This window comes from Microtus oregoni, unplaced genomic scaffold, assembly GCF_018167655.1.
Source record: "Microtus oregoni isolate MIOR12 unplaced genomic scaffold, Mior012 000168F_ref0000490, whole genome shotgun sequence".
Classification (NCBI taxonomy): domain Eukaryota; kingdom Metazoa; phylum Chordata; class Mammalia; order Rodentia; family Cricetidae; genus Microtus; species Microtus oregoni.
In genome coordinates this window covers 672,501-684,413 of record NW_024544824.1, presented here as the reverse complement: position 1 = coordinate 684,413, position 11,913 = coordinate 672,501, and the positions used below count along the sequence as shown (strand labels likewise).

Here is an 11,913-nt window from a genome sequence, read left to right as displayed (position 1 = left end):
AATTGAATCAAGAGCTTGTAGATCTACACAGCCTAGCAAGCCAACCTGCTCCATGATTGCACTGTTTCTGCATTCTGAGTGTGGAAGTACAAGGCAGCTGCCACACACACTGAACTTCTATATAGGTTCTAGCAATTGAGCTCTGGTCCTCATACATGCATGGCAAGTGCCTCCAGCTACCTGGGATGCCATTAGAATGTCTGATTATCTGATTAGGAGGAATTAGCTACAAAGCACTTATTCATATCTTTTGTGTGTGCTTGAATATTTTGGGTGTTGTACATGTCGATTCATGAATGTGTGCATGTTTGTGTGTGTGTATTCAAGTGTGCAGGTGAATGTATCTGATTTTTTGGGCCACCAATCGGCTCCCAAATTATGACACAGAGAGTTATTAGCATTGAATGCTGGGCCTCACTTTAGCTGGGTTTTTTTTTTTTAAAGTGGCTTTTTTCTTTTTCTTATTTCTTTTTTCTCAGCTTTTTTAGGCCCTACTTGAAAATACAGGCCCCACATTGGAATGCCAAATGTACCATGATTTTTACACAGTTAAGGTCATATTCTGCAACATAAATAAATGTAACACATCTTTGTCCAGATAAAACAATTTTCCTCAACAGGTGGAGTTGAAGACAGAAAGGAGGGTAGAGAGGTGAAGAGGGATTGGGTTGTGAGACTGTGACATAGTAAAAAGCAGGGTCCATATCTTTAGGTGTCTCCATGGTGATACTCGTTTCGATAGAGTAAAAAAAAAAAAATATGTCCGAAGGGGGAATTCATCTAATGACTTCTTGATAGTAATCATTTGCTCTTGTCATGGTCAGTAGCTGTGGATGAGGTGAGTTCAAACTACTTTCCTAAATTTGTCTAAGGAGAACTTTGGCGTCTTTAGTCACTGTATCAAGGAACAGAAATTGCAAGTAAAAGGTTTTCCTAAAGTAGAGACCTGTAGCCAAGGGCCCACCAGTAGCTGAGGCAAATTTCTCCAAATATTTCAAAAGCATTTCTTTTAATGTTGTTTCTCCCTCAGTTTCCAACAAATAAGGGGATTTAATCATTTTTTTCAGTTGTTCAACAGGCACTTGCGAATCCTTAGCAATGACTTCCAGGGATGCATCGTCCACTCCAAAGAGGACTCGATAGTGGTTTAACTTCTCCTTCAGCTTCTCCACATCATCCCTGAGGATGCCCACTACAGGAACAGTAGCTAAAAGTCCATCCTTGCAGGCTTCCCACCAGATAGCCTGCTGCATAGAGTTGTGCTTTCTGTCAATGGCTGGTTCTGTAATATTAGCCAAGGAAAGCATAAAATTGTGGCGCTTTTGAGCAGGAAGATCCTTTACCAGGGTGTCCATCAGGACTGGAAAATCATAGTCAGATAAATTGCTGTTAGAAATCAAGAAAATCTGTGGAGCATCCATGTTATTCTGACTGAAGGTGTTCACACACATGCTTCTGATCTGCTGCAGGGTCTTTTCTCTGTCAAAGGTATGTGAATTGCGTTTCTTCTCATTGTCTAAATCCAGGTCCACCTTGGTTCTCACAAAGTAATAATTCTTTTTCATAAATTTGATTGCTTTGGCAAGGTCTAGTTCAAGTTTTGTAAAACGTGTGGCAGAAACAATAATGAAGAAATCATACTCATGGAAATTCACTTTCTCCAAATAATCTTTTAGTAGAAAGTTTACAGTTTCAATGCCAGGCAGGTCCCATAAAGTCAAAGTTTGAATTTTGGGGTGTTTGTATGGAGTTCTTCTCATAGTTGTTGCTACCACCCCAACTTCAGCTGCACCTTCTTCTTCAGGTTCAACCCCCCTCAGGGCATTGATCAAACTGGACTTCCCTGCTCCAGACTCTCCAGTGACAGCAATGTTTATTGGGACATTATCAATATTTTTAAAAGCATCCCTGATTACAGAGTTTGCCCCCTGAATGTTTCCTTTTTTTAGGTGTAACTCAATTGAATCGATGGTTTCTTGGGGAATGATTTTGCTTTCTGTGTTAGTCTTAAAATATGCAGTAAAGCTGGACTCCAAATCTCCACAGTCTTCATTCTTAGATGTATCAGAGAATAACTGACCCATGAGTGTTGATAAAAAGGCCCTGAAAGAAAGTAGGGAGAATAAGTTGCAAGAGATTCAAGATGCCTTTATGCTTAACATTGAGTTCTCTATGCTGCAGCCTCAGTTATGTTCTGATGCTGACCAGTTCCCATATATATTATGTTGATTATTTTCACCCAACAGGATATAAGCTGTAGTCCTTTTGGAGGAGAAAATCTCATTTGAGGAATAACCTCCATCAGATTGAACCGGGAGCAGTCTTAAGTGATATTTTCTTGATTGAGTATTGATGCGGAGCTACCAGTTCACTGTTGGTGGTACTACCCCTGAGCTGGTGGTCCTGGGTAAATTAAGGAAGCATTATCAAACTATGAGGAGCAAGAGAGTAAACAATATTCTTCTTGAAGCACAATTAATAGAAACTCAGAGAGAGAAAATGGGTTTCAACATGAAGGCCAGAAGAGCAAAGCAGCCATGCACCGGCTCTTACCTCTACCTCAGTTTGAAATGGCGATCCTGCATCTAGGAATCTCAGAATGAGACTGTGTCAGACAGATATCCTTCCATTTTATCATCCTCTCCAAGGCTGGGATTAAAGGCATGCACTGCCTGGTTTCTATGGCAACTAGTGTGGCTACCGGGATTTAAGGTGTGTGTTACCACTGCCTGGTCTGTAAGGCTGAACATTGAGGCTGTTACACTCTCTGATCTTCAGGTAAGCTTTATTTATTAAACTACAAATGAAATGCCACGTCATCTCCTATTGATCCTGCCTCTACTCCTGTCGAGCTTCTGCCCAGACGCCCCCAATCATAGACTGTTAGCAGAGTGTGTAAGTCCAAAAAAAAAACATTTTCTTCTAGAAATTCTTTTGGTCGGTTGCTGAGGAATCCCATCAGGACGGGTGAGTGTGTGCTATCCAGGGGCGGACTGTCCTGGAAGAGAGCACAAACCCCCTTCCCCCAGCTCCTTCTGCAGCAATCAAACAGGTTAGGGAAGCGGTTCAAGACATGAAGAATGAAATGGAAGCAATGAAGAAAGCACAAACCGAGGGAAGAATGGAGATGGAAAATCTGGGTAAACGAACAGGAATGACAGAAACAAGTACTAACAACAGATTACAAGAGATAGAAGAGAGAATATCAGACACTGAAGATACCATAGAAAAAATAAACACACTGATCAAAGAAAACAGCAAAACCAACAAATTCTCATCACAAAACATTCAGGAAATCTGGGACACAATAAAAAGACCAAACCTAAGAATAATTGGAGTAGAAGAAGGAGAAGAAGGGCAGCTCAACGGTCCAGAAAATATACTTAATAAAATTATAGAAGAAAACTTTCCCAACCTGAAGAAAGATATACCTATGAAGGTTCAAGAAGCATACAGAACACCAAATAGGCTGGATTAAAAAAAAAAAAACATCCCCTCGCCATATAATAATCAAAACACAAAATATACAAAATAAAGAAAGAATATTAAGAGTCGCAAAGGAAAAAGGCCAAGTTACTTATAAAGGTAAACCTATCAGACTTACACCTGACTTCTCTATGGAAACCATGAAAGCCAGAAGGTCCTGGATAGATATACTGCAAAAACTAAGAGATCATGGATACAAGCCCAGACTACTATATCCAGCCAAGCTTTCGTTCACTATAAATGGAGAAAACAAAATTTTCCAGGATAAAAACAAATTTAAACAATATGTAGCCACAAATCCAGCCTTACAGAAAATAATAGAAGGAAAATCACTAACCAAGGAGTCCAACAATGCCCACAATAACTCAGTCATCTAGAGACCCTTCAACAGCGCAACTCAAAGAAGGGAAACACACAAACCCTACTACTAAAAAAAAGGACCAGAGTTAACAACCACTGGTCATTAATGTCACTTAATGTTAATGGCCTCAACTCACCTATAAAAAGACACAGGCTAAGAGATTGGATACGAAAACAGGATCCAACATTCTTCTGTTTACAAGAAACACACCTCAACCACAAAGACAGGCACCTACTCAGAGTAAAGGGCTGGGAAAAGGCTTATCAAGCAAATGGACCTAAGAAACAAGCAGGTGTGGCCATACTAATTTCTAACAAAGTTGACTTCAAACTTAAATCAATCAGAAGAGATGGAGAGGGACATTTTATACTCATAACAGGAACAATTCATCAGGATGAAGTCTCAATCCTGAATATCTACGCCCCTAATATAAAAGCGCCCACGTACATAAAAGAAACATTACTAAAACTCAAGGCAGCCATCAAACCACATACACTAATAGTAGGAGACTTCAACACTCCTCTCTCACCAATGGACAGGTCAATCAAACAGAAATATAACAGAGAAATTAGAGAATTAATGGAGGTAATGAAGCAAATGGACTTAACAGACATCTATAGATTATTCCACCCAAATAGGAGAGAATATACCTTCTTCTCTGCAGCTCATGGAACCTTCTCGAAAATTGACCACATACTCGGTAGCAAAGCTAACTTACACAGTTACAAAAAAATATTAGTAACCACTTGTGTCTTATCAGATCACCATGGATTAAAGTTAGAATTCAACAACAATGCTACCCCCAGAAAGCCTACAAACTCATGGAAACTGAACAGTCTACTACTGAACCATACCTGGATTAAGGAAGAAATCAAGAAAGAAATTAAAGTCTTCCTTGAATTCAATGAAAATAAAGAAACATCATACTCGAACTTATGGGTCACTATGAAAGCAGTGCTAAGAGGAAAGTTCATCGCACTAAGTGCCCACTTAAAGAAAACAGAGAAAGCACATATTGGAGACTTAACAGCCCACCTGAAAGCTCTAGAAAAAAAAGAAGCAGACTCACCTAGGAGGAGTAGAAGACTGGAAATAATCAAACTGAGGGCTGAAATCAACAAAATAGAAACACAGAAAACAACCCAAAGAATCAATGAAACAAAAAGCTGGTTCCTGGAGAAAATCAACAAGATTGATAAACCCCTATCCAAACTAATCAAACGGCAGAGAGAGAATTTGCAAATTAATAAGATCAGAAATGAAAAGGGGGACATAACCACAGACACAGAGGAAATTCAGAGAATCATTAGATCTTATTACAAAAGCCTGTATAACACAAAACTGGAAAATGTAAAAGAAATGGACACTTTTTTAGATAAATACCATATACCAAAGTTACACCAGGACCAGGTGAACAATCTAAACAGACCTGTTGGTCGCGAAGAATTAGAAGCTGTTATCAAAAACCTCCCTACCAAAAAAAGCCCAGGACCAGATGGTTTCAATGCGGAATTCTACCAGAACTTCCAAGAAGAGCTAATACCTATACTCCTTATTGTATTCCACAATATAGAAACAGAAGGGTCATTACCTAATTCCTTTTATGAAGCTACAGTTACTCTGATACCAAAACCACACAAAGTCTCAACCAGGAAAGAGAATTACAGGCCAATCTCACTCATGAACATCGACGCAAAAATCCTCAACAAAATACTGGCAAACTGAATCCAAGAACACATCCCAAAAATTATCCATTTTGATCAAGTAGGCTTCATTCCTGAGATACAGGGCTGGTTCAACATACGAAAATCTATCAATGTAATCCAGCATATAAATAAACTGAAAGAAAAAAACCATATGATCATTTCATTAGATGCTGAAAAAGCATTCGACAAAATTCAACATCCATTTATGTTAAAAGTCTTGGAGAGATTAGGGATACAAGGGTCATACCTAAATATAATAAAAGCTATATACAGCAAACCGACAGCTAACATCAAATTAAACGGAGAGAAACTCAAAGCCATCCGGCTTAACTCAGGAACACAAGACTGTCCACTCTCGCCATACCTCTTCAATATAGTGCTTGAAGTTCTAGCAATAGCAATAAGACAACATAATCGGATCAAGGGGATTCGAATTGGAAAGGAAGAAGTTAAACTTTCGTTATTCGCAGATGATATGATAGTGTACTTAAGCGACCCCCAAAACTCCACCAAAGAACTTTTACAGCTGATAAACAGCTTTGGTAATGTGGCAGGATACAAGATCAACTCCAAAAAATCAGTCACCCTCTTATACACAAAGGATATGGAAGCAGAGAGGGAAATCAGAGAAGCTTCACCATTCACGATAGCCACAAACAGCATAAAATATCTTGGGGTAAATCTAACCAAGGAAGTGAAAGATCTATTTGACAAGAACTTTAAGGAATTGAAGAAAGAAATTGAAGAGGATACCAGAAAATGGAAGGACCTCCCTTGCTCTTGGATTGGGAGGATCAACATAGTAAAAATGGCAATTCTACCAAAGGCAATTTATAGATTCAATGCAATCCCCATCAAGATCCCATCAAAATTCTTCACAGATCTGGAGAGGACAATAATCAACTTTATATGGAAAAACAAAAAACCCAGGATAGCCAAAACAATCCTATACAATAAAGGATCTTCTGGAGGCATTACCATCCCTGACTTCAAACTCTATTACAGAGCTACAGTGATGAAAACAGTGTGGTACTGGCATAAAAACAGAGAAGTCGACCAATGGAATCGTATAGAAGACCCGGATTTTAACCCACAAACCTATGAACACCTCATTTTTGATAAAGGAGCTAAAAGTATACAATGGAAGAAAGAAAGCATCTTCAACAAATGGTGCTGGCACAACTGGATGTCAACCTGTAGAAGAATGAAAATAGACCCATATCTATCACCGTGCACAAAACTCAAGTCCAAATGGATTAAAGACCTCAATATCAGCCCGAACACACTGAAAAGGATAGAAGAGAAAGTGGGAAATACCCTACAACAGATGGGCACAGGAGATTGCTTCCTATGTATAACCCCAGAAGCACAGACATTAAGGGCAACATTGAATAAATGGGACCTACTAAAACTGAGAAGCTTCTGTAAAGCAAAGGACACTGTCACTAAGACACAAAGGCAACCTACTGACTGGGAGAAGATCTTCACCAACCCCGCAACAGACAAAGGTCTGATCTCCAAAATATATAGAGAACTCAAGAAACTAGACTTTAAAATGCTAATTAACCCAATTAAAAAATGGGGCCCTGAACTGAACAGAGAATTCTCAACAGAAGAAGTTCAAATGGCCAAAAGACACTTAAGGTCGTGCTCAACCTCCTTAGCAATCAGGGAAATGCAAATCAATACAACTTTGAGATATCATCTTATACCTGTCAGAATGGCTAAAGTCAAAAACACCAAGGATAGCCTTTGCTGGAGAGGTTGTGGAGAAAGGGGTACACTCATCCATTGCTGGTGGGAATGCAATCTTGTGCAACCACTGTGGAAGTCAGTGTTTCAGTTTCTCAGGAAATTCGGGATCAACCTACCCCTGGACCCAGCAATACCACTCTCGGGAATATAACCAAGAGATGCCCTATCATATGACAAAAGCATTTGTTCAACTATGTTCATAGCAGTATTATTTGTAATAGCCAGAACCTGGAAACAACCTAGATGCCCTTCAATGGAAGAATGGATGAAGAAAGTATGGAATATATACACATTAGAGTACTACGCTGCGGTAAAAAACAATGACTTCTCGAATTTTGCATGCAAATGGATGGAAATAGAAAACACTATCCTGAGTGAGGTATCCCAGACCCAAAAAGATGAACATGGGATGTACTCACTCATAATTGGATTCTAGCCACAAATAAGGGTCACGGAGTCTACAATAGGTGAATCTAAAGAAGCTAAGTAAGAAGGTGAACCCAAGGAAAAACATATAGTTATCCTCTTGGCGAACGGAAGTAGAACAAATTTCTGGGGAGAAAATTGGGATCTTGGGGGTGGGGTGGGATGTGGGTAAGGGGAGATGGGGAGAGAAAAGTTAGAAGGGAAGGAGGGGGGGCCTTGGGGAAACAGGAGGATTGGGATAAAGGAAGGTTGGACAGGGGAGCACGGAACCACAATTCTTAGTTAAGGGAGCCACTTTAGGGTTGGCAAGAGACCTGACCCTAAGCCGAGGTCCCCAGTTAGTTCCTGGGGCAGCTGAGGATAGGGAACCTGAAATGACCCTATCCTAGAGCAATAATGACGAATATCTTACATATCATCATAGAACCTTCATCTGGTGATAGATGGAGATAGAGACAGAGACCCACACTGGATCACTGGACTGAGCTCCCAAGGTCCCAATGAGGAGCAGAAGGAGGGAGAACATGAGCAAAGAAGTCGGGACCACGAGGGGTGCACCCACCCACTGAGACAGTGGAGCGGATCTATTGGGAGCTCACCAAGGCCAGCTGGACTGTGACTGAAAAGGCATGGGATAAAACTGGACTCTCTGAACATGGCGAACAATGAGGGCTGATGAGACGCAAAGGACAATGACACGGGGTTTTGATCCTGCTTAATGTGCTGGCTTGGTGGGAGCCTAGCCAGTTTGGATGTTCACCTTCCTAGATATGGACGGAGGGGGGAGGACCTAGGACTTACCACAGGGCAGAAAACCCTGACTGCTCTTTGGACTGGAGAGGGAGGGGGAAAGGAGTGGGGGGAGGGGGAGAAGGGTGGGAGGAGGGGGAGAAGGGTGGGAGGAGGGGGAGGGAAATGGGAGGCTGGGAGGAGGTGGAAACTTGTTTTTTTTTCTCCTTTTCTCAATAAAAATAATAATAATAAAGAAATTCTTTTGGTCACAGTGTTTATATATCATAAATAGAAAGGAAACTGGAACAAATTTATACTAACTCTCAATTAAACCCTTCATTATAGAAAAATATTACCTAAGTAAAGAAAAATAATATAAAATCTGCATGTGTCTTTTCGCCAGCATCATCAAGTAATCAAGTATAAAGTCATGAGTAAATTTGTCGCATCTAACTAAAGCTGGAATATTTGTATGAAATCTGAGATTTCTTCTCCATCTGTGCCCACTTCCCTCAGTGTGTGCTTTCAAATGAATAGAAATTTAACAAACATCTAGTTTTGCACACTGAAAAATAAATAATAACAAATGACAATTGACATCAGTGTTTAATCAATGCCAAATCTCTCTAACAATCACACAAATCTGGTTTTGTCTGTGTTATTTTGTTTTCAGAACATTTCAGTAGGTTCAACTACTGTGTTTTGCTGAAATAATTCTTATTTTGTCTAGATTTACTTGCCTTCTTTTCATGACAAGGAACTCATCTCCATGAAGAATATAAACTTAAAATACTATAAAACTTCTCTACCCTTAAACTCTGTGCTAAAATTAATTTATCCAAAACAACATTTCCGTGTCTTCATGTCATCATTTAGATTCACTATTTTCTTCTAAATCTTTTATTTTATGAATGCAATCTAACTGCACTGCAGATGGAGCCCAATTGGTAGAGAGCTTTTCCATGAATAAGGCCTTGAGTTCAATCCCCAGCACCTCATCCAAAGCAGGTGATTGTGGATCCCTATAATTCTGGTAGTGAGTTAGAGGCTAACCTGAGCTACTTGAGACTTTGTCTCAAAAGGGGGAAAAAAAGAGTATCAAGTATATTAAGAAGGCTCAGCCGGTAAATACACTTACTGCCAGGTCCTAGGACCCAAGTTTAATTGTTGGGTAGTTAACGAGCTCAGATCCATATTTCAACCCTTTATTTTCCACAAGCCTGCCTATACGACCTCACACGACAGCATGATGGACCTCATTGTCAGTAAAGGAAACAGCAAATCCCCATTGTCACCCTGGAGCCTCTTTTTATCTCTCCCACAGTTCACCCTCTTAGGCTCTATTTCCTAATCCACTTACAATTGATCATTCTTCCTCCTTTATCCTATGCAGACCTCCTCAATTCAAGCCTTGATTATGTCATCGATATTGCTATATTTCCTGAGATTGTTTATGTAATAACATGCATGATCAAGCAGCCAGAGTTATCCTAGTGACACTGACGTCATACCATGTCAAGTCATTCTGTGAGGCACCACAAGGATTCCCATTTCAGTCAGAGACCATTCATTGGATTTACAGTGCACATGCTCCATACATTATACCTTTGAATACTTATTGCATTTCTGGAGCCTCTGGTGTCTGGATTCCAGACCCCTGGTATCTTGGGCTGTCTTCTCGTCTCATCACTTTGAACCTTGCAACTGCTTCTGTGTCTTTTTGTTCTCTCCCAGTAACCACACGGATATTAATTACATTTCTCTAGGTCCTACTTCAATTAGGCAGGATTCAGGATTTATATTCACATTGGGATGTACAAATATGCCTTCCTCTTATCATTTGCCATCCTTTCGTCATGTTTCAGTTTCTCCACAGCCCTTGTTGCTGCATAGTGCGTATTTGTCGTTCATTTGCTGTTACCCTCCCACAGTATAGTGAACCTCACACAGCAGAAAGTGCTTTTGTCTTGTTCACTTCTTCACCATTAACACACAGATATATCACCAGGCTATTAAAGGGGGCTGTGAGGAAAACACTTGGACTTTACTGTGAACACTTGTGTGCCTGTTCTGTAGTTCAACTGCTCAGTGGGAACCTGAAGTCTTAGTAGATTCTTAAACAGTAGCTGACAACAGCCTGGAGAGAGCATAAAACCAGTCTAATACAAAACACAGATGTCGTTAGAATCATACTGTGTATGAGCACAAGTGCATACAGACTCACTGCACATACAGTCCCTGTGCAATCTACAAGACAAATGGCTACATCTGTGTAGGGAACCAGAGCTGCAGAACTTTGTTCAGTCTGACTGCAGGCAGAGGATGGAAGGAGGTCAGTAAAGAAATTGTCCTGAAAAGGAAGCTAAACCTGGTTACATAAACACCATAGCCTGATTTACTTTTGCCGGGGGGGGGGGGGGGGGGATCACAGACAGAATGTCCCTGAAGCACACAGCTGTTCTATCTTTTCAGTTTTCCCTCTCATTCTGTCAGCTCCTGGGTCTGTGATGCAGACTCCAATGTGACAGTTGTCTGCAAGGTCTTTCCACTGAGTATGAACACAGGGAACGAGAAGGCTGTGACACAGCAGGTATTAAAAAAGGAAACCTGCCTAAATGTCAGCTGTCACCAGATCCTGACACAGCTCATATTCCTCACAAATGGAGAGAAGGTATTAGCACTCCTGCTTTATAATAAGGAAAAGCACAGTGAAGAAGATTCTTCAGGTAGAGATTTCCACAGTCAGTTACAGCAGAAGCAGCGTGCAGAGAGACCTCTTCTCCACAAGTTGGAGGCCTCGGGATGTAAGAAATTATATAGTTGACAATGAACTAGGGAGCAATTTGAGATTGCTCCCTTATTGGGATACAATAAGCCTAATACACATGGCAGAAATATTCCATTACCTATTACAGCCATTTTCGGGAGAGGAGTATGAGACCAAACCAAACCAACTTAATGACTTATTACCAAAACCAATATTGGGATCATTTCCTTCAGGTCTATTTAAACTTGAATGATTGGCTAAGAACATCTACAAACCTGTCCTGCCTGATTCCCACCAAAGCTCCTTAGCTTTCAAACTGAGGCCCCCCACTTTCAGGACATGTTTCTATATGTCCTGCTACCTGTCATATCTTTAGAGATGGTGAGGGTTCAGAGGTAGATTTGAATGCTGCTGTCCCCTTACCAGATTATCCTGTGTCCAGTGGATTTCCTCACTGGGTTCAACTGCAGGAACCACGCTCCACTGTCCTACAATCTTTTCTCTTGTATCCCCTCTCTGCTTCCTCTGTGGGAAAGCCGCAGATTCAATTCAGCAGGGCGGGACTTATACACTCTTCTGACTTCTGCCCCTTCCCTCTCAGTGGGTTTTGACCAATCATCAAAGCGCATGGGTCTTGTTGTTTTTCTGAATCCCCTACCCTTCGGAGAAGATGAAAGAGA

General features: G+C 40.6%; 1 protein-coding gene across 1 annotated transcript; it reads right to left on the bottom strand.

Annotated features, from left to right (window-relative positions):
* LOC121445241 (interferon-inducible GTPase 1-like) lies at positions 1-11,780 on the bottom strand. The gene is made up of 2 exons (XM_041647284.1): positions 11,657-11,780; positions 1-2,103 (listed from the first exon to the last, which is right to left on the bottom strand). Exon 2 carries the CDS (start codon positions 2,082-2,084, stop codon positions 858-860), a length of 1,227 nt encoding a protein of 408 aa, XP_041503218.1. The 5' UTR covers positions 2,085-2,103; positions 11,657-11,780; the 3' UTR covers positions 1-857.
* Between the last annotated feature and the right edge of the window lie 133 nt (positions 11,781-11,913).